General features: G+C 44.0%; 1 protein-coding gene across 7 annotated transcripts in view; it reads left to right on the top strand.

The window, feature by feature from the left end:
- Nucleotides 1–27,290, top strand: part of plppr1 (phospholipid phosphatase related 1) — a 120,180-nt gene that overhangs the window by 52,710 nt on the left and 40,180 nt on the right. For 4 of the 7 annotated variants that reach the window (XM_043715633.1, XM_043715642.1, XM_043715607.1 and 1 more), the window contains exon 1: nucleotides 9,777–10,052. The exons of 1 other annotated variant lie outside the window; for it this stretch is intronic. In XM_043715633.1, coding sequence (XP_043571568.1) covers nucleotides 9,792–10,052 — 261 coding nt within the window. In that variant the 5' untranslated portion in view covers nucleotides 9,777–9,791. Of the gene's footprint in view, nucleotides 1–9,776; nucleotides 10,053–27,290 lie in introns of those variants that run through there. 2 more of the 7 variants (XM_043715651.1, XM_043715616.1) reach the window with 1 other exon arrangement.

Here is a 27,290-nt window from a genome sequence, read left to right as displayed (position 1 = left end):
TTAATACTCCACTGGATAATAGATCAGCTGATACTTCTGGGAAGAGAAAACAATTGAAAATTTGAAGATGGAAGTTCCACTTGATAGATGGAGTAGGTTTCAATAACACTATGACTCTCTTTCTGAGTAACTATGACTCTCTTTCGGAGGGTATAGTTGCCGACTGTGACATTGTCACGTATTTTTGGCGCACAGTTTGTGTCATGTCTCCCTGCTGGCATCACCGGTAAGCCCAACATTCCTGGATGTCGGGTGACCAAACGACCAGAAAAAGTATGAGATGGCCGTGGTCTAGACAGACCTGCTTTCAAAAAACCAGTATGAGTCTTCCATATTTAATGGAGCAGTCCGGCTGGGAAGCGTCCCAGAAAAACAACCTCCCTGCAGCCTCATCCGCAACCGCGAGCTGTGATAAATCATTAGGTTGTAATTGTATAAAATCTGCAACAAGGTCCATCTCGGTCCAGACTGAGACAGCGACCTTGAGACGTTACCTCCTACCTTACACGGAGTTGAGACCGTGAACCCCTCTCAGGGAGCCGGCTCACCCTGTAATGGACAGCATAGATAACGTTGATGAAGGCACCGTAAGGGCAGCCCACCCTAAGGTGGAAATAAGCATAACCACCCAGACCTTCTACAACAAAAGTTAGAGATATGAAGCAGGGCACAGACTTGGAAAAGACTATAAACGAGACTGGCGAAGAAACAACTGATGCAACGGCCTTCATGGAAGGAGTCATCATTGAGCCAGTATGTGACAGAACGTCTGCCTCGGCGGTAACCATCCACTATCCCATTGATGGGCTGTTTTGCAAGGACTGCAACACCCTCTTCCCCACGGTGAGCATGTTTAAGACCCATGTGTCTAAAGTGCATGAAATAAAGAACATTCGTACAAGATGTTCATGCTGCGATAAGGTGGGAGAATACCACTCAATAGCCTGCCATTACCCAAAATGCAATGGAAAGAAACAACCCCCAACTGGGGACTTTGCATGCAGTGCGTGTGACCAACGGTTTTCAACACAATCAGGCCTTGGTCAACACGAGAGGCACAGACACCCAGTTCTACGAAACGAGAAATGCCTCAAACCGGCACCCAAGGTCCAAAGCAAACCTGGGAGGAGCGACCGCGTATGGTCACAGGAGGAAGTGGCACTCCTGAGGGAATTAGAAGTGAGATTTGCTGGATGCAAATTCATAAACAAGTCCATCGGTAACATCCTGAAAACTAAAACACCAAAGCAAATCTCAGACAAACGCAGGGTCTTGGCAAGCATCCCGACGGAGGTCAGGAAGTCAGTGAGCCAACAACAGGTATAGACTCGCACGATTCTGAGGCAGAGAGCATCCAGGAGAATTCCGACGATCAAGCCCAGCGCCAAGGAGCCAGCCGAAAAACACCGGCTTCGATCCCAAAACATCGGGATGTTGATGACTAGCTTACACAAGCTGAAGAGCTCCTGAGCGCGAGGAATGACCCGGAGATGCTCGCCCTCTGAATCGGGCCAGTAGACAGTATTACTGACCTACTAATGAATAGCAGGAAAAGGCAGGACAAACACAAGAGGCCCCAAAAAGATCGGGCCAAGAAAGACAAAAGGCCCGGGAGCAACACCGGAGCCAAAAAACGGTGGGCAGCACGTAAGGCGCTGTTTTGAGTAACACAACAGCTTTACAAATCCAACCGGCGCCAACTAGCTCGCGAGATCATGGGGGCGCCGACCTCATCCGCTTGTCCTCAATCAAAGGAGGAACTGGAGACATGTTTCCGTGAGAAACTGTCAGCACCAAATAATAAATCAAACATAAATCAGTATGCCCCATACACTGGCAAAGTCGATGACGGGGCCTTGATGAAACCCACCGAGGTAGAGGAGGTTGAAACGGCCATCAAGGGAATAGGCGAGAACAGTGCTGCTGGACCAGACGGCCTGAAAATACAGGACATACGAACGCTCCATGAGCAGGAGGAAACCAGTCTACCCCGCCTCTTCTCCTTATGGCTAAAGTCAAGCAAGATCCCAGATTCACTGAAAAAGAGCCGAACAGTCCTGATTCCTAAGTGCGAGGACAAGGAACGCTCGAAAAGCATTGATAACTGGCGACCAATAACCATCGGTCCAATGCTGCTCCAGCAGTTCACGAATATAATGGCTAAACGTCTAAGTGAGACAGTTGAGATAAACCCCAGGCAAAAGGGATTCCTGGCAGCAACTCCCGGATGCAATGAAAACATTGTAGTCCTCGAAAACATCAATGGATGAAAGTACAATCGGAGGGACCTCGCAGTCGTCTTTGTTGATCTAGCAAAAGCGTTCGACTCGATTGGGCACAAACTACTGATCAAATCTTTATAAAGAGTGAAACTACCTAAAGCCTTTGCAAGTCTCATCGCAGACTTATACACTGGCAACACTACAATGGTGGAAGGGAACGGAAACTTAACCACCCCAATAACTATCGAGAGGGGTGTAAAACAAGGTGACCCACTCTCACCACTATTATTTAACATTGCTTTGGATCCATTGGTGTGCTCCCTGGAGAGCACCAACTCAGGGGTCTCCATGCCCCTGGGTGACAGAAGAGGCCAGTGTTCAACTTTGGCCTTCGCGGACGACATCGCCCTTCTAAGCGACTCACACACCAGTATGGCTAGGAACCTAAAGCTGCTCCAGGCTTACTGCGACCATACAGGCCTCAGTATTAATATAACGAAGATGAAAGGATTCCATTTCACTTTCAAAAGGAAAACCTTCTTGTACAACCATCTTGCCCAACCATCTCGCCAACTGGAAGCTACGGGACGAATCCATAGCCTACATACCCCCAGGCGAGACAGAAATACCTGGGTGCCCGGATCGATCCATGGGCAGGTATGGTGGAAGGGGAGTGGCAGGAAAAGCTTAAGTCCTGGATTAAAGGGATTCAGGCAGCATCTCTCCGACCACGACAATGGCTGGAGATCTTAAAGATACATGTCATCCCCCGATTGTACTTCCATCTGATCCTGACAGAAGCGTCACAGGCTACTCAAAACTGGACCAATTAATATGCAACGCCACCAAAGAATTCCTACACCTACCACCTCACACCACAGACGGAGCACTATACGCTAGTAACAGGAACGGCGGTCTAGGCATCCCAAAACTGGAGGTGCAAATCCCATCAACGATCGTTCGCAAACGTGAGGCACTAGACATGTCCAGTGATGTAGTCATTCGGGCCTCCTTTCAATGTAAAGGAGACAGCAACAGACAGTTGCGGGACTGCGCGAGCTCAAGGTCCTCAAGGAAATGGAAAATTTCCAACCCAGTAGCCGCAGCAGCGGTGAAGGGGAAATTGACCTGATGACTACCATCCACGACATCATGCCTGCACTCAGAGGCAAATGCGGGAACTGAAATCACCAAATAGATATGCGGGCTGGAGAGAGTGGGAATTCAAAAAATGGCAAAAGCTGGAATGTCAAGGGGCAGGCATCCAGTAGTTTAGAGATGACAAGATCTCTTAATCTTGGACAAAAGCCGGAGTACAGCAAAAATCCTCTAGATTCATTTACAGCGTGCTCTTGCGGCGTAACCTGTACCCAACAAGAACCACATTATCTAGAGGACGGCCAAACCGAAACAAACTATGCCGAAGGTGCGAGATGGCAAACGAGACCATAAATCACACATCTCAGGAAGCTGTCCATTCGTGAAAACTGCTCAAATAAAACGCCATAACAAGATCGCCGAACAGTTGCAGAAGCAAGTCAGTAAGTATGGCTGGACAAGACACGTGGAGCCAAGGCTGTTCGCCAAAGACAGTTCCCTATGGAAGCCAGCTCTCATATTTAGAAAAGACCAGAAGATCGCAGTTGTGGATGTCACAGTTCTATACGAGAATGATAGCAAAGCACTCGAAACGGCATGGCAAGAGAAACAAGAGAAGTATAAACACCTGAATGCTGAGATCATGGAACTGACGGGAGGCGTGGACCCCAAATACTTTGGCTTCATGATTGGCGCACGAGGCAAGTGGCTGGATATGAACAACCACCTCATGAAGTTCCTTGGCATCGAAAGATACGATACGTTCACCCAAAAGACATCTAGACTTACTCTGTCGCTGACACTGGAACTCTTACAACTCTTCAGTGACAAGTGAGTAAACGACAAGGACCAGTCGAACCCCCAACACAAAAAAAATTGGAGGAAGCCGCTCCAGAAAAAACCTACAGCATCAACAGCGTTAGTAGGTCCTCGCTGATAATGACCAGCCTCATAATGCCAGTATCATCTGGTCCTTCGGTCGGTGGTGATGCTGGAGAGTATACAAACATCGACAAGCGATGTAAAGACTCGGAAAAGGCACTCCCCGGAATGTTCCAAAATTAGTGCAGATTAGATAAGGTAATTTTTATGCCCAAAGTTATTCAAGACTCCACAATGCTGGAAAAGACAAACTTATAAAATCCAAAATGTATTTTGCCTTTGATGCTTGTGCGCCTGCTTAGGGCTTTCCTTTCAGATTGTTGGTTCATTTTGTTTGAAAAGGTGAAGAGATGTCAAGTATGCTGACAGTCTGAACGACGAACCACTGCACTTGCAATGTAACTATGTTGTTGCAGGTCTTATATTGTGGTGCTATTTTCCATTAAAGACCTCGAACCCCTGCCTGCAGGTTTAAGCAGGCAGAATAACTGAAATTTACTGCGTGGCCTTCCCACCATCTTCCTGCCCATGCCTGACTTGGCTTTTTTTTTAAAAAAACATGGCCCTGAGAATGGCTTGCCCTTATCCCAATGGGACCTTTAGGCAGCTAAATATTGTCCACTGAAGGATTACTCTCTGCCTGAACAAAAATTTGAGGAATGTAGGAAAACTTCAGGGACAGGGAGATGCCCAGCAGGACATTCCACTCAGGCCTTGATGTGAAAAGGTGTGGTTTCAGAGCTTGGGTGGAGGGTTGAAAAAAAAAACAGATTTTGTTTAAAGGCCTGTTTCCATGCCCAGTGTCTCCTCATCTTTTACCCTCAACCCCTTCCATTTCAAATATTTCCTTTCGGCCTCACCCTCCCCATCAGGATTTGCAACACGCTTTCTCCACCACAGCTACTGAACACCCCCATTCCATACCTAACTGTTACTGGACTTTTACATCACTAGGCTGAAAAGAGATGCCAACCTCAGCATTGGAAGGCTGTGGTGACTACACTTCCTATCTATATTAGGAATGATTCATCAGCTTTCACTAGTTATCTCGGTTACTACATGCATAGGACATATGGTAGTTTCTCAGGGGACCATTCTGATACTTGCGACATTTACCAACCTTGCACTATTTGGTATTAGGTAAGGGCTGAGAGAGGCTATTGACTGCTACGTCTCTGCTTTGTCTTCATCCCTCTATGCTCCTGGATCAATGAGTTCGACATGCGTCGCGACCTTGAACATTTCTTTTGCTGTCTCAGAATCCAGGCCCACTTTTTCCAATCGAGACTCCCACGGAGGGCCCCTTCTCTCACCTCCAACACATCCCATCCACCTGGACACCACGTGCCGGTCTGTTACTTGCCCTTAACCTCTTAATTTTTAACTGCTCCCGTGACAGCCACCCCCCACCTCAGCCACTCCAATCTCTTACCCTCAACACAGCCCTCCACTCCAACCCCAACATCAAGCCTGCAGACAAGGGGAGGGGGGAGCACAGTGGTAGTTTGGCACACCAACCTCTACCCTGCTGAAGCCAGGTACCAACTCAGACACCTACTGCCCCCTCAACCACAACCTCACCTCCCATCACCAAACCATCTCCCAGACTATCCAGAACCTCATCACCTCAGGGGAACATTAATCCATAGCCCCCAACCTCATTGTCCATGACCCCTGTACTGCCTGATTTTACCTCCCCCTGAAGATTCACGAACCTGACTGCCCAGTTGCCCCATTGTCTCAGCCTGCTCCTGTCCCACTGAAGTCATCTCCACATACCTTGACATCGTCCTGTCCCCCTTAGTCCCGGAACTCCCCACCTAAATTCAGGACACTACCCACACACTTCACCTCCAAGACTTTAGTTTCTCCAGCCCCCAATGCCTTTTCATCTTGGACATTAGTCCCTGTCCACCCCCATCCACCATGGTGAAGGCCTCCAAGCCCTTAGTTTCTTCCTCTCGTGCCGTCCCAAACAGTACCCTACCACTGACACCCTCGTCTGCCTGGCTGGACCGATCCTCACCTTCAACAATTTCTCCTTCCAATCCTCTCACTTCCTCCAAGCCAAAGGGGTAGCCATGGGCACCTGCATTGGCCACAGCTATGCCTGCCTGTTTGTCAGGTATATGGAACAGTCCATCTTCCACAGCTACACTGGCACCACCACCACCTGTTCCTCTGCTCCATCAATGACTGCATCAGTGCTACCTTGTGCTCCCCTGTGGTGGTTGAATAGTTCATCAACTTCAACATCTTTCACCCAGACCTCAAAATCACCTGGACCATCTCAGATACCCCCTCCCCTTCCTGGACCTCTCCATCTCTGGTGATGAATTAACCAGATATGTACTACAAACTGGACTGTCAAAGCCAACTTGACTACACCTCCTCCCATCCTATCCTGTGTAAACACACATCCCTTAGTCACAATTCCTCCACCTCTGCTGCATCTGTTCCCAGGATGACCAATTTCACCTTGGAAAATCCCAGATGGCCTCCTCCTTCCAAGATTGCAATTTGCCCTCCCATGTGGTAGAAAATGCCCTCCCGCACATCTCCACTTCCTGCACCTCTGCCCTTGAACCCCACCAACACAGCAAGGACAGAACCCCCCTGGTCCTCACCTTCCACCCCACTGACCTCTGTACACACAGCAATATCCTCCATTTCCACAACCTGCAAACAGATCTCATCACCCAGGGTGGGGAGGGAAATAATCTTATCAGCATTCCAGAGAGACTATTCCCTCTGTGACTCACTCGACAGATCCATGCCCCCACATCAGCCCACACCCGGCACCTTCCCCAGCCACTGTAGGAAGTGCAAAACCTGCATCCATACCTCCCTCCTCACCTCTGTCCAAGGCCCCAAAGGATCCTTCCAAATCTGACAGATGTTTACCTGCACCTCCAATGTCATCTACTGTATCCGTCACACCCAGTCTGGTCTCCTCTACAAAATCAGGGAGACAGGATGCCTTCTTGCAGATTGTTTCAGAGAAAATTTCTGGGATATCTGCACCAACCAACCCCACCGCCCCGTGGCTAAACGTGACACCTCCCCCTCTGCCAAGGACATGCAGGTCCTGGGCCACCTCCATTGCCACACTTTTACTACCTGACACCTGGAGGAAGAACACATCTTCCACCTTGGGACCCTGCAGCCACTTAGGATCAATGTGAATTTCACCAGTTTGCTTATTTCCCCTCCCCCCATCTTATCCCAGTCCCAAGCCTCCAGCTTGACACTGCCCTCCTGACCTGTCCATCATCTTTCCCATCTATTTGCTGTGACCCATCATTTTCTGCCCCATCTTTATCCACCTCTTGCATTCTCAGCTACCCCCCAAAACCCCATTTATCTCTCAGCTCTCCCCAAGCCCACAGGCCTCATTCATGAAGGACTTACACGAGAAACATTGATTCTTCTGCTCCTCGGATGCTGCCTAACCTGCTGTGATTTCCGAGCATCACACTCGACTCTGATCTCCAGCATCTGCACTCACTTTCTCCTTTGGCTTCAGCTGACCCAGTGCTTAGTGGTAGAGGGTGCATCATTGTAGAGCAAAGAGGCACTGTTCTTGAAATACAAGATGATTTACTGTATGATAACATCAAGTCCAACGATTGTAGGTCAGGCACATTTACTAAGACCTTAGTATGCTGGAACAAATGGACCTGCTCCTCTGGAAGCACAAGTTATAACTCCTTCATTCTACCCAGAGGTCAGTGACATCAGTAGATTGGTTTAAAGCCAATGTAACAGGAACATTGAGAGGTGGACTCCAGATGTTTACAGATCCAATAACACAAGACACTTCACACCATCCAGGACGGAAAGGAGCCAATTGCATGACACCCCATTCTACACTTTCAACATTCACTTACTCCATCATTGATGGATTGTGGTGGCAGTATGTACACCATCTACAAGCTGAACTTCAAATGATTCTGAGGTCCCTCTTGGAGAAGAGGTTAAATGCCTGACTTGGACCATTTAGAAGGACAAGGGTAATAGACAAATAGGAACATCATGTTCAACTTCCCTGCCAAGCCTGACACCATCCTAACTGAATTATACTGCTTCATTGACATTGGGTCAAAGCCCAGGAATTCCTTTAAAAACATCCCTCGGTGTATCGACAGCACAAGGGCTGTAGCAGCTTTGGAAGGTAGCTCAACAGCACCTTCTGCAGGGCAAACCAGGAATGGGCAATAAACGGCCAACATTGTCCACATCCCATGAATGAATTTTAGAAAAAGTTTTGGATACAACTGACTCCATACTGTTGATCAGAGTGACTGAATGACTTGACAAAATTGCACAGAGATAGAACACAATATCATTGTTTTACGCTTGGCAAGTAGGATGTTATTTTAAGATTTGCGAGAGAGGTGGTGGAAAAGCACAGCAGGTCAGGCAGCATCTTGTGTGAGTAGGAGAATCGATACTTTGAGCAAAAGCCCTTCAGCAGGAATCGATGAAGGGTTTTTGCTCAAAACATCGATTCTCCTGCTCCTTGGATGCTGCCTGACCTGCTGTGCTTTTTCGAGCACCATACTAGTGGTGACTCTCACCGCCAGTGTCTGCAGTCCTCACTTTTGCCCTGTTGTTATTTTATAAGAGCCAAAATCTATCCACCTTGAAACAGATGACAATTATTCTGCAGTTAAATTGGATCTCAAGCCCATTCCATTAGAGGCCCCAAATCTAACAGTTTAGACAGAAATTGAGTGATGTTTGATGCAGAATGTTTGCAGATTCAAAGGTGCAAATGTTTTCAGTGATTGTCTTGATGAGTGTAGTAACTGTCTTATAAAAGATCTTGCAGTGAAAGGGTTAATGCTGGAGATTGCCTTAAGCATCAATCTGATGTCACAGTCTTGAAGGGAAATGAGAATAGCTCTGGACTTTAAACGGTTTCCCATAGTTTTAATAGCAATGTTGAACTAGCTTCTATAACTTGTACACAATTGCTATCATACAATAAATTACATTTTAAGACAAAAGCCCCTCTACCACAAACATCACATTAACATGCTTTCCTCCCAAAGCAATAGTCCAGCTGTGTGTGCCAGCATGACCATAGTAAATACTGATAAATGTCTAGTGAAATATCATCTTTTGAAGATGATTGTTGCTGTGTGGAAAATAAATAAGGCTGACCTGTGACTTTGAGATTTTGACACTAAGGTTTTGAGGGTGTGCTGCATCTGCTCTTAAGAAAAGCAAAACTTAATGAGCCCAGCAAATGCCAAGTGTTGGAATTGCAAATCTTCCAGCACTTCATCAGACTTAATATCTGCCAAAACAGATGGGGCGATAAAAATAGAACGGATTTTGAGGTTTAACTTCAAGACATTCTGCTTTCATCATTGATCAGTTAATGATTAGTAACACTCCAGCATCCTTTGATAAAGTTGCGACTGAAAGCATCAGTTCTCGCGTGTAACAGGCTCTGGCCCAGAATTTCAAATGAAGCAGTTATTCATGTCATCTGCCAAAAAGAATGGACATAAAAAGAGGGAAGATCAAAAGGGAGAGCACATTGCTCAGTAGAAGAATAAATGGGTTGCTGGAGGGATCATGCATTCTGGGACCACACAGTCTGAGGCAGAATTAATGACCACTCATCTCTTAACTATGCTGTACTTTCAGCTTGTCATAATGGCTGGGACCGTGCTGCTCGCCTATTATTTTGAGTGCACAGACACCTTCAAGGTGCATATCCAGGGGTTCTTCTGCCAAGACGGTGACTTAATGAAGCCATACCCAGGACCAGAAGACGACAGCTTCATCTCACCACTTGTCCTGTACTGTGTGCTGGCAGCTACTCCAACCATCATTGTAAGTAAATTAAGCCACACTGTCCGGTTCTCTCCCGTTTGTGAACACATCTTCCTCCAATCATCTCTCAATCTGTTTCACTTATTGCTCCCCACCCAGCCCTCCTTACCTTAATCACAACTGTGCTCAGTCTCCTATTTTGACAAAGTTTTCTTCCCCCTCCCACCCCCACCAACTTTCTTGTTCCATCTTCAATCTAGTGATAAATAGGGAAAATCAAAAAATTGAAATTATAATTAACTACCCGATAGACAATTTTAGTTGTCCCTACTGCAATATCATATATAACACAATTGGGCATTTTAGAAAGCATTTAAAGGTATGTAAAGGAATAAAATCCATTCGAGTTAGATGTAATAAGTGCAAGTGGGAAGGGAGCTATCATGCTGTAGCTTGCCACTATTCGAAGTGTACTGTCAAGGTTGATAATAAGGATAATGATAATGAAAGTGATAATTTGGAGAGGAGAGAAGAGGGAGTACGTGATAACATGGTCCAGTGTGATTGGGCATTTTAGAAAGCATTTAAAGGTATGTAAAGGAATAAAATCCATTCGAGTTAGATGTAATAAGTGCAAGTGGGAAGGGAGCTATCATGCTGTAGCTTGCCACTATTCGAAGTGTACTGTCAAGGTTGATAATAAGGATAATGATAATGAAAGTGATAATTTGGGGAGGAGAGAAGAGGGAGAACTTGATAACATGGTCCAGTGTGAAGTGTGTCAGTCTAAGTTTAAAACTGTTAGAGGTTTAGGGCAACACGAGAGGCATGCCCATCCCTTAGTGAGGAATGAAAAAAGGAAAATCGGGGTCAAAGGGGGTAAAAATAAGGGGGTTGATCCCGAGAAAGCAAGGAAGGGAATATGGTCAATTGAGGAAGTTGCTGAAGTGCAAAGGTTAGAAATAGAATTTAAGGGATGTAAGAATATCAACAAACTAATGGCAGAGAAAATTACCACCAAAACGGCAAAACAGATATCAGACAAGAGAAGGAAGGAAGGTTATTGAAAAACAAAAACATAGGGGAGGCCGTAGACCAGGACCAGGTGTTAATTCCTGATACTATGGGTAGTGGAGAGGAGAAGGAAGAGGATGGTAATGAAGCGGAACAAGCTGAGGTGAGGGTGATGGAGAAGTCTCCGGATAGAAATACTCTAAGAGGTAGCGATAGGCTAGAAATTGAAGAGTATGAAAATAAATCAGTGGACAAGTTAGTTCAGATATTAGAGGCCGGAACGGTTAGATTAAAGGGTAGTATCAAGGATTATGATATCATTATGGATAAAATAATGTCAAAAATAGGACTAAATAAGAATAATGGATTAGATAAAAAAGGGACTAAAAAGACAGGATTAAGATCAAAATTTAATAATAGTAAGCAGAGCAAAAACAGCATAGAAAATCATGCAAAAAAGAGATTTAGTAGGAAAAAAGGTCAGTATAAAGAAGTACAGGCATTATATAACAGCAATAGAAGGTACCTGGCAAGAACCGTAATGGGGGCATCCTCAAAAAGTGAGTGCCCATTAAATAAGGAGGAATTAGAGGTTTATTATAAGAATAGACTAACAAATGTTAACGAGAAAAACAACTTAAGGGGATTCGCCAAATATGTTAAAAGTAATGAAGGTTTAGAGGATGAGGTTTTAATGGACCCTGTGACTGTGGAGGATGTCCTTCATGCCATTAAGGCGATGGACATCGAAACGGCCGCGGGTCCTGATAGGATGACTTTGAAAGAAATTACTAAATTGTTCAACAAAGATAATGCAATACTCCCAAGATTATACTCGATTTGGATCAAAACAGGTAAAATTCCACAAAGTATGAAATTAAGTAGAACTGTACTGATTCCAAAAGTAAATAATGAAGACGAATTAAAAGACATCAACAATTGGAGGCCAATCACTATCGGCCCGATAATGCTTAGATTATTTACTAAGATAATGGCCAGTAGGTTGAGTAAAATGTTAATTTGCAACCTCATGTCCTTTAAACAAAAAGGAATCAAGAGTTTTGGATTACAAGAATGGATTAGTTCCTCGGCCAAAAATTAGAATTATGCCACTACTTGATGTTGCAATTTGTTAAGGGTCTTGGACAGTTCCCAGGTCTAGTGCTGCTGTTTCGTCTGGTTTAGTCAGTACTCAGCCTGGTAACCAAACTGAAGCTCTCACTTGGATTAAAATTGTTGCTTCTTCATTGGCCTTAAATCAAGATTCAGTTGCTTGGGATCCTCAAATCAATTCCAGTCTTGCTGTACAAGCAGCATCTAACATTCAGATAACATTACTGTCAATGAGAGACATGGACCAATTCATTTTCAGTCATGGGATTTCAGCAATTTTTCATAATTTAACTTGAAAACAATTTCTTTAGAAGGCTTTCGTTTTCCAGTCTGATACATGCTCAAAATTCCTCCAATATGATAGGTTTAACCTAATCTATTTTGAACAGGAAAGATCCCATCAATGTAAAATAATGTGACTCAATCATCTTTGATACATTCCTGCTTGTTGCAACATCTACCTTTTGTAGTTTAGCAATGAATTAGTTGTTAGCAAATTACTTAATGTAGATTGCATATGAATGGTATTCAGTCCCAGTGTAGCACTAATGTATTTTTCCAGTGGCTTTTTAAAAAAAATTGCAATTTTAAAATATTTTGGAAGTACTGTGTTCTGAGTGCTATGACTCATTATTTATATTCTCCTGCAAGTTCCTTCAATAAACACCTTTCAAAATATAAAATCTCTACGTGTGCAATTTCCCACTGCTAATGTTTGGGAGCAAAGATGGAGGTATTGGAAAACCAAAGACCGTTTTGTAGTCTAAACCCCATCTCTTTAGGGAAAAAGAAATTACCCTGCATTAGCTGTTTTCAAAGTTTAAAACAGAGCTGCAAGGCCTTTAGCAAGATCAATGCACAGCGGTGTTGGGAGGTTCTAGAGGATATGGGAAAGTGAGAATTAGGATTTCAATGCCAGGCACAGCACCACTTTGACAAGAGCAACGAGAGATGGACAATAAATACAGCACTTACTATAGAATGTGTGTGTCAATGTACGAATTAAAAAGATATCACACTTGGAAAGTGTGCAAAATATTTGAACACTGCTTCAGTGTCATTTATGTAATTTTATAGCATGGTACCACTCTATTCATCCTCCCTCTTTCTCTCCTCTTCCCCAGCCCCAGAGTCAGGGACAAGCTGGAATAGTGGGTAGGGGTGGGGGAGGGGAGACAAGGGAAGCAAGGCATTTGGTGAGAAAAGGTACTGCCTTTCATACATTGAGCTCTGGACTCCTTGTCCTGCTGTGATTATCAAAAATTGACAACTCTGGTTACTCAAAAAGATATTTGCTGCAGATGCTAGGTGACTGAAGTAAGACTCCAAAATACTGGAGAAACTCAGTAAATCACAGAACTGATACAGCATAGGAGGCCATTCAGCCCATTTCTGCATGAGCTCTATCTTATTCAGCTCCATTTCCTACTGCCAAATTCCTGCCTTTTCTTATAATCCTACACACTACTTCTGTGCAATTAATCTTCCAATGCCCTCTTGAATGCCTCAAATTTGAATTTAAGGTTTCCACCAAATTTCCAGCAAGTGCATTCCATGTATTAATATTCTGTGACAAAAGCTTTTTCTTGGGGGATCCAAGATGGCGGCAGTCAGTAGTTTCCTGTGCTGGGCTCTGTACTATACCCCTGGCAAGGTGAACTGTTACCCAGCCTCGTTAACCACGCCTAGGGTAAAACATTAATATAAACTTACTGAACATCTGGAGCTGCTAAAATTGTGGTTTGACAGCTTTAAGATCAGGATGAAAGGACAAAGAAAAAAGGGGTACAGCAGGCAGGGCACTCCCCTACTGCATCGGGGACGCGTGGAGCCATTGCTCAAATTCCCGGGGTGATACATTTGGATTTAATGGGGCTGCAGCAGTTACTCTCAGTTTGGCAAACTCAAGAGATTGAAGCAGCAATGGAACCACTAGCTGCCATCCTGAAAAGGCATGAGCAGGAAATTCAAACACTGGACTGAAGAGTAGAAGCAGTGGAGCAGAGGACTGCTGCACTGGACAACGTGGCGATGGTCTTAGGAGGAAGGATCCGACTGTTAGAAGATCAGGTTCGGGTCCTTCAGGAGCAAGTGGATGACCTGGAAAACAAAAGTAGAAGTACCAGCTGACAGCTCGTGGGTCTTCCGGAATGCGAGGAAGGCGGAGACCTCGGATTCCAGGAGAAGTAGCTCCCGATGTTTCTGGGGCTGGAGTTGGAGTCGGGTCTGTTGGGTGTGGAGCGGGCCCACCGGGTAGCAACGTGCAGGTCCGAGTCGGACCTGTGCCTTTTGCATTATAAGGAAAAACAGTTGTGATTGAAACAGCACGACTGGGAAGAGATCCACATGCTTTAATGCACAAAGGCACAAGAATAATCTTTTTCAGGACTTCTCAGGAGCCCTAAGGAGGAAAGGGCATTTGATGAAGTTAAGAGAAAACTAAGGGATCTGAACATTCAATATTCCTTGAGGTACCCGGCCATGTTGCGTTTTGCTGACAGAGGGATAGTATATAACTGTCAATTCTCTGAATTAAAGGACTTGGGTTGCGGTTGGGGGGGGGGGGGCATAGTTATGGACAATGGTACAGTTGGTTTTGCTCCTTTTCTCATCTCCCCTTTTTTGTGGTTATTGGCACTATTCGTACTGCCTTGATGTAAAACCAGAATTATTTAGTATAAATCGGTTGGTTGGGTATTATCTGGGGCTTTTTTTACTGCTATCCTTTTGTTTTTGGATTGGAGGTGGCTAAACCTGTGGTTAAGATGTATGGAGAAGGGGTGTTGGTAGGGTGGGGAGTGGTGGATGGGCATCCATTGTTAACTCTCAGAATATAAATAATGTTTTTTAAAAATCTGGGGCTAGGGCACGGCCTCAGCTGGAAGAAGCTGGGATGGTAGCAAGGATTGGGAGGAGTGCCTCCTATGGAGGAGAGGTGGGGGAGATCTCTTGAATTGGGGTTATTTGGGTGTTTGCTTAGGTTAAAATGTAGTTGCTAGTTTTTTTTTAAGTTTTAGTAGTTGTTATAGGAGTAGTTTTCAGACTTCAGAGTCTTTGTCGCTCTCTGCGCCTCAGCTAAACTTCCTCCTCCTGGGAAACCACCGGCTGCCCTGGACGACCATGGCTAGTGATTCGTTGAGGTGGTGCACCTGGAATGTAAAAGGGAGCCATTCCCCCACTAAGAGAAAGAAAGTGCTGTCAAGTCTCAGGACGTAAAGAGTGGACATCACCCTGCTGCAGGAAACGCATTTAACTGATAAGGAACATCTGAAGCTGCAGCAGGGGTTTATGATAAAGTATTCTGCTCCTCCTTTAGCTCCAAGAGTAGAGGAGTGGCTATACTGGTAAGAAGGAACCTCCCTTTCCAGGTAACTGAGCAAATTAAGGACTAACATGGACGGTTCATCATTCTTAAAGCTATAACACATGGAGAAGAGTATGGCGTCCTGATTGTCTGTTGTCCCCCAGCACACCATAAAATTTCTAATTGATGCAGTTGTTAAATCGAGTGTTGGGGTGTACTGCACGATCAAAAGGAGGGGATTTTAATCGCCTAACAGATCCCAAGGTAGACATGGTGCCAAGGGGCCCGGCAGGTACGCCTGTGCAATCTGAGCAGTTGGTGGACATGTGTGAAGAATTGGGATTAGTGGATGTGCCACATGTGAATTGACATTTTCTTTTATATATGCTATTGGGATTGTTTAGACAGAACATTGGCATGCAAAATTGGGAATATAACTATCTCAGACCATGTGGCAGTGTATTTAGATGTTAAAATCAAGGATGGTGGAATGGATGCACAGACGCATTGCTGTTAAGGGATGGCAAATTCGTTGAGTACATCACGAGAGTTCAGGGCCTTCTGGGATATCAACTCTTGTATGGCCAGTAATCAAACAATACTTTGGGAGGCTGCTAGGCATATTTACAAGGCCTGATCATTTAGTAGTCAGCGACTAGGAGGCACAGGGAGGAACAGCAGCAAGGGATGCTGGAGACTCGGCTGCAGATAGCTGAAGTAGTGTATTAGGCCTTGACGAGTCAAGTTGCAGGGGTTGCTGCCCTCTGGTCTGCTCTTGACGCATTGCGCACACTGGTGGCAAAAAAAAAAGTCTCATTAACTAAACAAAGATGGCTTGAATTTTGAGGTAAGCCAGGTAGATATTTCACATATCTGGCTAGGAAGAAAAAACTGCTTCCAAATCCATTATATTGGTCAGAGAGAGGGCTGGCACAGTTACCAGTGAGTTGAAGATGATCAGTGTTAGATTTAGGGAATACTTTGCAGAGTTATAATTGGCCGGAGGGTGACTAACATGGTGCAGCAAGAATGCAGTCCTCTTTTTGGGAACCTGGGCCTCCCCAGTATAAAATGTGGAGCAGATTTCCCTGTTGAATACACCTATAACAGTACAGGAAGTGCAGGAAGCAATAAAGCATCTCCAGGGGGCCAGATGGATTCCCAAAGTGAATTCTATAAGGAATTCTTAAATGTGTTGGAGGAGCCACTTCTGGGGATGTATAGCTACTCATGTGCACAGGATTGTCTGCTAGCCTCTCAGGGGCCAATATCTCCCTCACTTTAAAAAAAAAAGGGGAGAAGACCCCAAGAATGTGCTTCATAGAGACCAATTTCACCGTTGAATGTAAGTTTTAAAATACTGACCAAGATGCTGGCCCCGAGGTTGGAAAAAGGTGTTGCCCTATAGTATCAAAGGTGATCAGACTGGTTTTATCAAGGGCCGTAGCTCCTCCAACAACATCAGGAGTGTACTGAACATATTACAGGCATGCCAGCAAAGATTGATCCCGCAGAGAGAAAAAAAAAAGAGGTTTGACCGATTAGATTGGTCATACCTGTTTGGGGTCCTGGACCGCTTTGGTTTGGTGGGGGGAAGAAATCCTTCCTTAGATGGGTGGCAGTATTATATAATGATCCTAAGGCAGCAGTCATTAGAAACGGTATGAAGCCTGATAACTTTAGTATTGGGAAAGGTAGTCGACAGGGATGTCTTCTTTCACCATTATTTACCTTGGCAATTGAGCCGTTAATTGAGGCAGAGGTCATCAGGAGGGATCCTGAAATAGTGACGTCTGGGGTAGGAATGGGGGAGTATAAGATCACCCTATATGCTGATGACATCCTTTTCTTGGCTAATCTTGAAGAGTCTGTTCCTTGATTATTTTTTTGGAATTTATTTGGCAGTTTTTTGAGCTAAAGGATCAACTTTACAAAATCAGAAGCCATGCCAGTGGGAGGGGGGTAGAAATTAGTGAAGGTGCCTGTTCTGAAGGATGGAATGCAGTTCCTGTTTAGATGGTCGTCAAAAGGTTTTTTTGGTATTTGGGAATTTTTATTACTCTTGCCTTCCACCAGCTGTATAAAGCTAACTATGCACAATTACTGGAGAGGATAAAACAGGGTTTGCAGCAGGGAGAGTGATTACCGTTGGCACGGTTAGGCTGAATAGCCCTGATTAAAATGTTTGTTCTTCCTCGCCTGTTGTACGCCATGAGAATTCTCCGGTTTTTGAGTGTTATGGGGACTCAATGGCTGGTTTGGGTCTTTCATTTGGCGTCGCAGGCGCCCCTAATTAAATTGACTAAATTACATCTTTTTTAAATTGACTAAATTACATCTTTTGCAAGGTGGGGGTGGGGGGAGGGGGCAGGTGATGTGGACCTTCCAGACTTGGAGATATCAAATAAGCGCCTTGTTAGCATACGTGGATGACTGGGTACAGGAGGATTCGGGGTCAATTTGGCTTGACATTGAAACCTCACAGTTGAGATGTCCCCTAGTTAATCTATTTATGGATAAGGTGAAATCCGTGACTGAGCAGTGCAAGAGTCCAATCATTTTAAATACAATGAAGAGCCTGGAGGATAATGAGGCAAGACAAGGGCAATTGGCAATAGACCAGTGAGAGCCTGACCTTGGTGGTGGGCAAGTTGTTGGAGGGAATCCTGAGGGAGAGGATATACATGTATTTGGAAAGGCAAGGACTGATTAGGGATAGTCAACATGGCTTTGTGCATGGGAAATCATGTCTCACAAACTTGATTGAGTTTTTTGAAGTAACAAAGATGATTGATGAGGGCAGAGCAGTAGATGTGATCTATATGGATTTCAGTAAGGCGTTCAACAAGGTTCCTCATGGGAGATGGATTAGCAAGGTTAGATCTCATGGAGTACAGGGAGAGCTAGCCAATTGGATACAGAAGGTAGAAGACAGAGGGTGGCGGTGGAGGGTTGTTTTTCAGACTGGAGACCTGTGACCAGTGGAGTGCCACAAGGATCAGTGCTGGGTCCTCTACTTTTTGTCATGTACATAAATGATTTGGATGCGAGCATAAGGAGGTACAGTTAGTAAGTTTGCAGATGACAAAAATTGGAGGTAGAGTAGACAGCAACGGTTATCTCAGATTACAACAGGATCCGGACCAGATGGACCAATGGGCTGAGAAGTGGCAGATGGAGTTTAATTCAGATAAATGAGGGGTGCTGCATTTTGGGAAAGCAAATCTTAGCAGGACTTATACACTTAATGGTAAGGTCCTAGGGAGTGTTGCTGAACACAGATCTGGGAGTGCAGGTTCATAGCTCCTTGAAAGTGGAGTCACAGGTAGATGGGATAGTGAAGGCGGCATTTGATATGCTTTCCTTTATTGGTCAGAGTATTGAGTACAGGAATCGGGAGGTCATGTTGTGGCTGTACAAGACATTGGTTAGACCACTGTTGGAATATTGCGTGCAATTCTGGTCTCCTTCCTATTGGAAAGATGTTGTGAAACTTGAAAAGGGTTCAGAAAAGATTTACAAGGATGTTGCCAGGGTTGGAGGATTTGAGCTACAGGGAGAGGCTGAACAGGATGGGGCTGTTTTCCCTGGAGCGTTGGAGGCTGAGTGGTGACCTTAGAGGTTTACAAAATTGAGGGGTATGGGTCAGGTAAATAGGCAAAGTCTTTTCCCTGGGGTCGGGGAGTCCAGAACTAGAGGGCATAGGTTTGGGGTGAGAGGGTGAATAGGAAGGGTTTGGAGGGATATGGGCTGGGTGCTGGCAGGTGGGACCAGATTGGGTTGACTTTTCTGGTCGGCATGGACGGGTTGGACCGAAGGGGCTATTTCCGTGCTGTACATCTCTCTGACTATGGCTGTCAGACCTTGGTGGGAGTCCCAGGATTTAAACCTGGGGCAATGGATTCTGGCTTTAAGGCATGGGAGAATAAGGGAATCTCATGTTTGGGAGATTTATTCAAGGGGAAGTCTTGATGTCGTTTAGTTAACTAAGTCCTAAATCTGAATTGTCTAATAGGGACCTTTTCCGGTACTTTCAGATAAGGGATTATATACAGAGGAAGACCACGGTCCTGGTTCAGCCTTACAAGTCAGACATGGAGAAGAGAGAGAGTGCTCCAGTGTACGGGTGCTCTTTCAGTTAGTACTTTGTATCCTTTACAGAAGGGACTTGCCTTAAGGGACATGGAGGGACTTTGTAGGATGTGAAATTCAGAGGATAGAATATTTCATTGGAAGAATGGGAAGATATGGAAAAATAAGGAAAATTTCACTATGTAACAAAGCACAGGCCATGCAATTGAAGATTTTACACAGGGCTGATATGGCACCAGTGAGGCTAGCTAAGTTCAAGAGAGGAGCATCACCAGGATGTCCCAAATGTAAAGTTAGTATAGGCACTCTTACACACTGCTACTGGTCAGCAGTTAAGAACCAGAGATACTGGAGTGCTACCGTTCGGGAGCTAAAGGACATCCTGGGGATGGAAGTTAATGTGGATCCAGTATTTCTTCTGGGGTTGCCAAATTTGCCCCCTTTGGGGGAACATGGGAAGAGATTGTGTAGGATTCTTACCCACTGTGCAAGGAAGAACATTTTGATGAAATAGATGTTGGAAAAACTTCCAGGTCTTATGGGTGGCGTAGGCTGGTGATGGAGCATTCGCCCCTAAAACTACCTCACAAATATGGTGCACCACAAAACAGTAGTTTTACAAGATGTGGTAGCCCTTTTTAAATTAGATTGACACAGACTTATCAGCAATATTAATTAGGGCTGTGGTATAGCCATGGGAATCATTATAGATGCCTGTGGAGCCCTGGGGGAAAAGAATACAGGTAAAATGACTGGTGCCCTCAGTGGAGGTGTGGGGAGTGAAATAGAATGAAGTAATGTGGTATAATTTAAATTAATTTGAATTCAGTTTAATTTTACTGAATTTGATTGTAGTTTAGTTTAAGCTTATTAGTGAAGTTTGTTCTTGTAGAATACTAGGTAGTTCATTATCAGTTGTATTGTGATGTGATGTTGTACTGTCTCTTTCTGTATTTTGTTTTTTGTATACAGATGTTTTGTAAAAGATTTGAAAAAGTTTCTAATTAAAAGAAAAAAGCTTTATCTTACATCCTTGCTTTGTTTGCAAACCTGTGCCTTCTTGATCTTTATACAACTGGAAAAGCATCTTCCCATCTACACTGTGCAGCCCACTCATCATTTAGCAAACCTCTACCAGTTCTCCACTCAGCCTCATCAGTCCAGTTTCAAGGAAAACCGTTCCATTCAGTCTATCCTCAACTGAAGATCGTCATTCCTGGAACCATTCTGGTGAATGGCATCTGCACTCTCTCACCAATGGATTCCCATGAGGTGCTCACAACTAAATACAACACTCCAGCTGAGGTCTAACAAGTGTCTTGCACAAGTTCAATAACAGCTCCTTGCACTCGTACTTACTGCCTCGATTAATAAAGCAGAGGACATCAGGTACTTGATTCACTGTGCTCTCTATCTGCAAAATGAAAAAGTCCTGATTTTTCAGGACACCTCTCAGCTCCAAGATCCTGACCAGAGACAGAATCCCCCTGAACTTTGTAGGTGCGCGCTTCTGGCTGGCTGGCTTGGCAGACAGAAACACACCCGACCCATCCAGGATTGATAGCGAGCTGGTTGGAAAAGCCTCTGAACCAGCACTTGGTTCAAGATTTACATATAAAAAAAATTCCAGGCCTCACCCCACCACATGTCCCTTCCCCCATACCAACCTATGCCCAGTACGCCCTCACCATGGCTCCTCATACTCAATCCTAATCAACGGTCTCTATAAAAAGACTTTTCATTGTCACGAAAATTCAGGCCAGAGTGAACACTGAATTGGTGAGGCTCTATGGAACTAGAGGGGGGCAGGGTTATTGGCTGTCGAAGAGAGGGAGGGAGAGGGAAATCAAAAAAGGAAAATTCAGGATGCACTAGAGAAGGTGGAAGAGGTTGAATGAAAAAGGCATAATGTTTTGTCAACACAAATGGTAAAAAGAACGGTAGTAGTTGCAGAAAAGGCAAAGCCTTTAACCAGAGCAAGTGAATGATAGACAACTGTTTCAGGGTGATATGAAAAGGATTCCTGACACAGGTGTTCCTGGTAAACTGCTTCACAATCCTGAAGGCAGCGTATGGATCTTAAACAATGACAGACCTTTAAAAATCTGTCTTTAAAAATTTAAAAATCGAGAAAACTATGTACAACTGGGACGTTTTAAAAAAGGGGAACTTAGTACCATAAATTGTCCTCTATTTTCAGAAGAGATATGAGGAGCAAAGTGAATAAGCAGAGGGAGGGCAAAGTTGGAGATAATTCATCTAGTCAGTCATCCAACACGGCAACAGACCCTTTGGCCCAACTCATCCATGTTGACCAGGTTTCCCCAAACTAACTTCATCCCATTTGCTTTGGTTTGTCTCATATCTCTAAACTTTTCCTATGTACATGGCCAAATGACTTTTAAATGTTGTAACTGTACCTGCATCTACCACTTCCTCTGGTAACTTATTCCACATGTGAATCACCCTCTGAAACCGTTGTCCCTCAGGGCCCTTTCACATCTTTTCCCTCTAATCTTAAAATTATGTCCTTCAATTTTAAACCCCCTTACCTCGGGAAAAGTAGGTTCTGTACTTTTTGTGCCTGTCATGATTTTATAATTGTCTAAGCAGGTCACCTCTCAACCTCCTACACTCCAGTGAAAGATGGCTCCAGCCACTCATTATAACTCAATCCCACCCTCCAGGGACCAGTAACATCCTTGTAAATTGGAGAGAACGAGGTGTGACTTTATTTTGGTCTATCAACATGCACTGCTTGGACCTCAATCTTTTTGGTCACAACCTATAAAAGAAATCAAGTTAGTGAGACAATTTCACATGCACAAAGGCATGCTGACTGTCACAAATCAGTCCATACCTTTCCAAATGCACATAAAGTTTGACTCTCATAATCCCTTCTAAGTTTACTCACCATTGATGTCAGACTCACTTGGGTTTTCTTAAAAAAAGGCACAACATTAGCCACTCAGGGCCACCTTGCAAATATCAAAATACTTTCCCTAGCTTTTCCCAGATACCTAGAAAATGATGGTCCTTGACAGTGCCCCTTGGACTGGAGGATACTGGTGACTGCTCCACTATCATTTCAAATGGAAGCCCAAAAGATGTCGTTAGTTTTAGTCTTCCCAGTGAGAGAAGTTTCTTGATCATTAACACTTATCAGATTGATGTCAGTGGAGCCTGTAACAGAGGAGATTAAACCATTGACACTTTACCAATAGACCTAGTGACACAAGACAAGTCCATTCTCTTTGGCGAAAGTGAGGACCTGCTGTGCTTTTCCAGCACCACACTAAGTCCATACTCTTAACGTTTCTCAGTCATATTTTGGTTGTCAGGAGGTCAAAAAGTGGACAGGGCTCAAATTGGCCTGAATACAGGTTTCACACCACTTCCCAATGCCAACTATTTTACCCGAGCTGGGCCATGGCTTTCTCCCTTCTGTATATAGCATATACTATACATAAAATAGACACAAACAAAGCAGGTTATCTCGTCATAGGTCCTGTTGCATTGTGATGGTTTGCTGTACATAAATTAGCTATTGCCTTTCTTACATCAGTAACTGCACTTCAAGAGTATTTCATTGACAAGAAAGTACTTGGGCTGTGAAGGTCATGAAGGCACTCTTTGTGCAGGTGTTTTAAGTCATTGAAGTGTTAAAAACATTGCTTTTGTTAATGAATGAACTAAATCATGAACTGGAAGTGTATGACTGATTTAAACAAATTGTTGTAATCAATGAATCTGCAATTTCAGCAAGTTTTCCATACTTTATATATTTTGTGACAACCATATCTATGAGATAATATTCACATTAGTAGTTTAAGTATTTGTAAAGCATGAAAAATTTCAGACATTAAAAAATCCAAAATCAAAACAACAATTAACAAATTCTGTTGACAAGAAGCAAACATTTTATTTTTGAACCAGCAATACTGAACTGTGTAGCAGCTGTAATTTTTCCAATGTGCTGCTTTGGAGAGGGTTGAGAGTACAAAAACAATTTGAATACATTGACCTAAAATCACCACTTGCTCAAAACAGGTTTGAGAAAATTTAGTTTCCAGATTCTCTGGTGGAGCTTTCACCTTTTGATGGAGGGACATCGAGTGGACAATAGAGTGGACACTACATGGACACTGCTGCCTGGATAAAGGCTGAGCCATTTTGGACTTTGAGCATGTTTTTGTTGGATCTTCGGGGTTGCCTCAGAATTCCAGAGGCTGTGTATATTTAAACACAGTCAGTATATTTGAGCGAGGGAACAAGAGCACATGGCAACAAGAGAGGGACAGATCAAATATATTGCTGCACTATGAAGAAATCAAGGAATTTTGAAAAAGACAGCAAGCTGGAATTTAGATTGGTCAGCCATGATTGAATAATGGACAAGTGCACAGGATTTGATTTGCTCCCATATCTTAAGGGAAGCACATTTACTTGCCAAACTCTCAGGCAGTTCTGAAGTAGGTTAAATACACCTTTAGTTTTTGATCACATTGCCGAATTTCCCAAACTCTTCCCAGTTATTTCACATTTCAAATTAATTGGTGTGAAGTAATTGTCCAGGAGGACAATATTTAATAGATTGAACTTCATCACCTTAAGTTAAACATTTAATGGCTAAAGAATAATTAAATTTTCATTTTGGGTGTTGCCAACTCTCAATAAAAAGAAAAGATCAAAACTTTTGAAATGCACGTTTATAAATGTGTTGCACAGCACCATCCAGTGGCCAGTATTCAGAATTACAGACTCAAATGAAGGAACAGAGACCATTCAGTCCTTAATCCGTTCAATTATTTAATTAAATCAGAAGAGTATGGCTTAATTAATACAATTGCAATAACAATTAATATATTTAAAACATGCATGCAGACCATTCAGCCCAGCCAGGACAGTATCTATATTTACTCAGACCATGAGAAAATTGTTCTAATGACATTATCCTGTTTTTTTCCATATTCTTTCATAATTTATCTGGAGTTCTGACATAGATTAGATTACATTAGATTACATTACAGTGTGGAAACAGGCCCTTCGGCCCAAAGAAAATTGTTCTAATGACATTATCCTGTTTTTTTCCATATTCTTTCATAATTTATCTGGAGTTCTGACATAGTTCCTGCATCTGCCACCAACCCAGGAAAGAAATTCCACAGCCTCAAATTTGTGTGAAGTCACTTTTGCTCCTTGCTCCAACTGTCCTACATTTAACTTTGCATCTTTCGCTTCTTGTTCCAACCCTCAGCTATTGGAAACAGCTTGCTTTTGTCCAGCTTAATCCTGTGTCTATTTTAAATACTTGTCATGCTGTTTCCTAATCTCCATTATACAGTGACCCCCCCCCCCCAATTTCCTAGGCTTGTCTGGGATGGCATGCTGTATCGGTTACAATTTGACATAAAATTTGGTTCCTGGCTGGCAGAGAATGTTCAGTCCTGTGTCAGACACCCCTGAAGTTTAAAAGGCAGAAAAAAAGCTGATTAAAGTACAATTGTAGGGTTAGGAGTGATGCACCAAAAACTGAAATCCAAGTTCCCATCTCTGTAACCTCTTCCAACTGAGCTGTGCTCTTCCTTCAGCCCACCATTAGCAGTTATGCCCGAGGCTACCTAGGCTTTTAGTCAAGATTAGAGTGGTACTGGAAAAGCACAGCAGGGCAGGCAGGAGAGGAGTAGGAAGAGAGGGGTTTTGGGCAGGAGCCCTTCATCAGGAATCATACCTGATGAAGGGCTCCTGCCCGAAACATCAATTTTCCTGCTCCTCTGATGCTGCCTGACCTGCTGTGCTTTTCCAGCACCACTCTGATCTTGACTCTAATCTCCAGCATCTGCAGTCATCACTTTTGCCCAGGCTCTCAGCTATGCTATTTCTTCTCTGAACCACTAACTGTCCTTTCAAAACCTTACTTTAATCCAAATCAGAAATTACTGGAAAAACACAGCAGGTCTCTGTGGCCTATGTGGAGATAAAGCAGTATTAGTGTTTTGAGTCCAGTCACTTTTCTTCAGAACTGAGCAATGTATTTTTTGTTTTAGATTTCCAGCACCCTCAGGTTTTTTTTTTAAACTTTACTTTGGTTCAAGTTGTTGTCACCTAATATTTTAATGGGTATTAGTTTCGCTCAGTTGGCTGGATGGACGGTTTGTGAAGCAGTGTGATGCTAACAGGTTGGGTTCAATCCCCACACCAGTTGAGGTTACCATGAAGGATTCTCCTTCTCAATGTCACCCCTTGTCTGAGGTCTGGTGGCCGTCAGGTTAAATCACAACCAGCCATATGTCTCTCTCTAATGGGAGAACAGTCCCATGGTCTGGTAAGTTTATGGAGACTTCACATTTCGTAATAGGTTAAATCTTAAAAGTGTTGAGGCAAAACAAAATTAACATAGCAAAATGACCCAAAGTGCTTCACAAAAGTGCTGTATAAGTGAAAGCTATTTGTGTTATTGGTCAGTGGCTCCATTGAACCAATGCTGAGGAATTGCCAACAAATTTAAAGCAGGAAAATACGAGAAAGTAATGATTGCAGTTATTACCTAGCCCAGCAAATTTTAGATTAAAGTTAAATTTGATGAAAGAGGAGGAATGAAGCCTGGGAGATTACCTAATGATTAGAATGGTCACCGGTTTAAGTGCTTGTGTTTTGCTGAATAATTTTTGTTTACATGAAACACTGTACTGAACTGTCACAGTAACTCGAGAAAAGCTGAAGTTTTGTTTAAAATAGTGGGTCATGGGATAATGAGGGCTATTCAGCTGAATTTAGGAATGCTGTATTGTGCTGTGTAATCATACTGCTTTTTGGATGACAAAGTGAACAGCAGCAAGTGTAAGGTAAAGTGAGGTCAAAGCTCATGAAAAGCAAATGATAAGCCTCTTCCCAGGGACAGGCAAACAAATCCTAATCAGTTAATTGATTAAACTGGGCACAATAGAGGACACATTTGAGATGTTTAACCAGTAGTCAAAATTGATTTGCTGGACAATGTAAACGTCATGTGTTCAGCTTCTTTGTGCTGAACACAATAACTGTAGGATATGTGGAACAGTCCATCTTCCACAGCTACACTAGCACCATCCCCCACCTTTTCCTCCACTACATCAATAACTGTATCGGCGCTGCCTCTTGCCCCCACGAGGAGGTTGAACAGTTCATCCACTTTACCAACACCTTCCACCCACACTGTCTCAGATTCCTCCCTCCCCTTCCTAGACCTTTCCATTTCTATCTCGGGCGACTGAATCAACACAGACATTTGCTATAAACCGACCAACTCCCACAGCTACCTAGACTACACCTCCTCCCACCCTGCCCCCTGTAAAAGCACCATCCCATATTCCCAATTCCTTTGTCTCTGCCGCATCTGCTCCCAGGAGGACCAGGTTCCAATACCGTACAACCCAGATGGCCTCCTTCTTCAAAGACGGCAATTTCCCCCCAGATGTGATCGACGATGCTCTCTACCGCATCTCTGCCCTTGAGCCCCGCCCCTCCAATTGCCACCAGGACAGAACCCCACTGGTTCTCACCTACTACCCCACCAACCTCCATATACATCGTATCATCCGTCATCATTTCCACCACCTCTAAACGGACCCCACCACCAGGGATATATAATTTCCCTCCCCTCCCCTATCAGCATTCCGTAAAGACCACTCCCTCCATGACTCCCTAGTCAGGTCCACACCCCACACCAACCCAACCTCCACTCCCGGCACCTTCCCCTGCAACCGCAAGAAATGCAAAACTTGCGCCCACAACTC

This window comes from Chiloscyllium plagiosum, chromosome 2, assembly GCF_004010195.1.
Source record: "Chiloscyllium plagiosum isolate BGI_BamShark_2017 chromosome 2, ASM401019v2, whole genome shotgun sequence".
In the NCBI taxonomy this organism is placed as follows: Eukaryota; Metazoa; Chordata; class Chondrichthyes; order Orectolobiformes; family Hemiscylliidae; genus Chiloscyllium; species Chiloscyllium plagiosum.
Note: the sequence above shows the minus strand (reverse complement) of the source record. Positions and strands in the feature narration are given on the sequence as shown.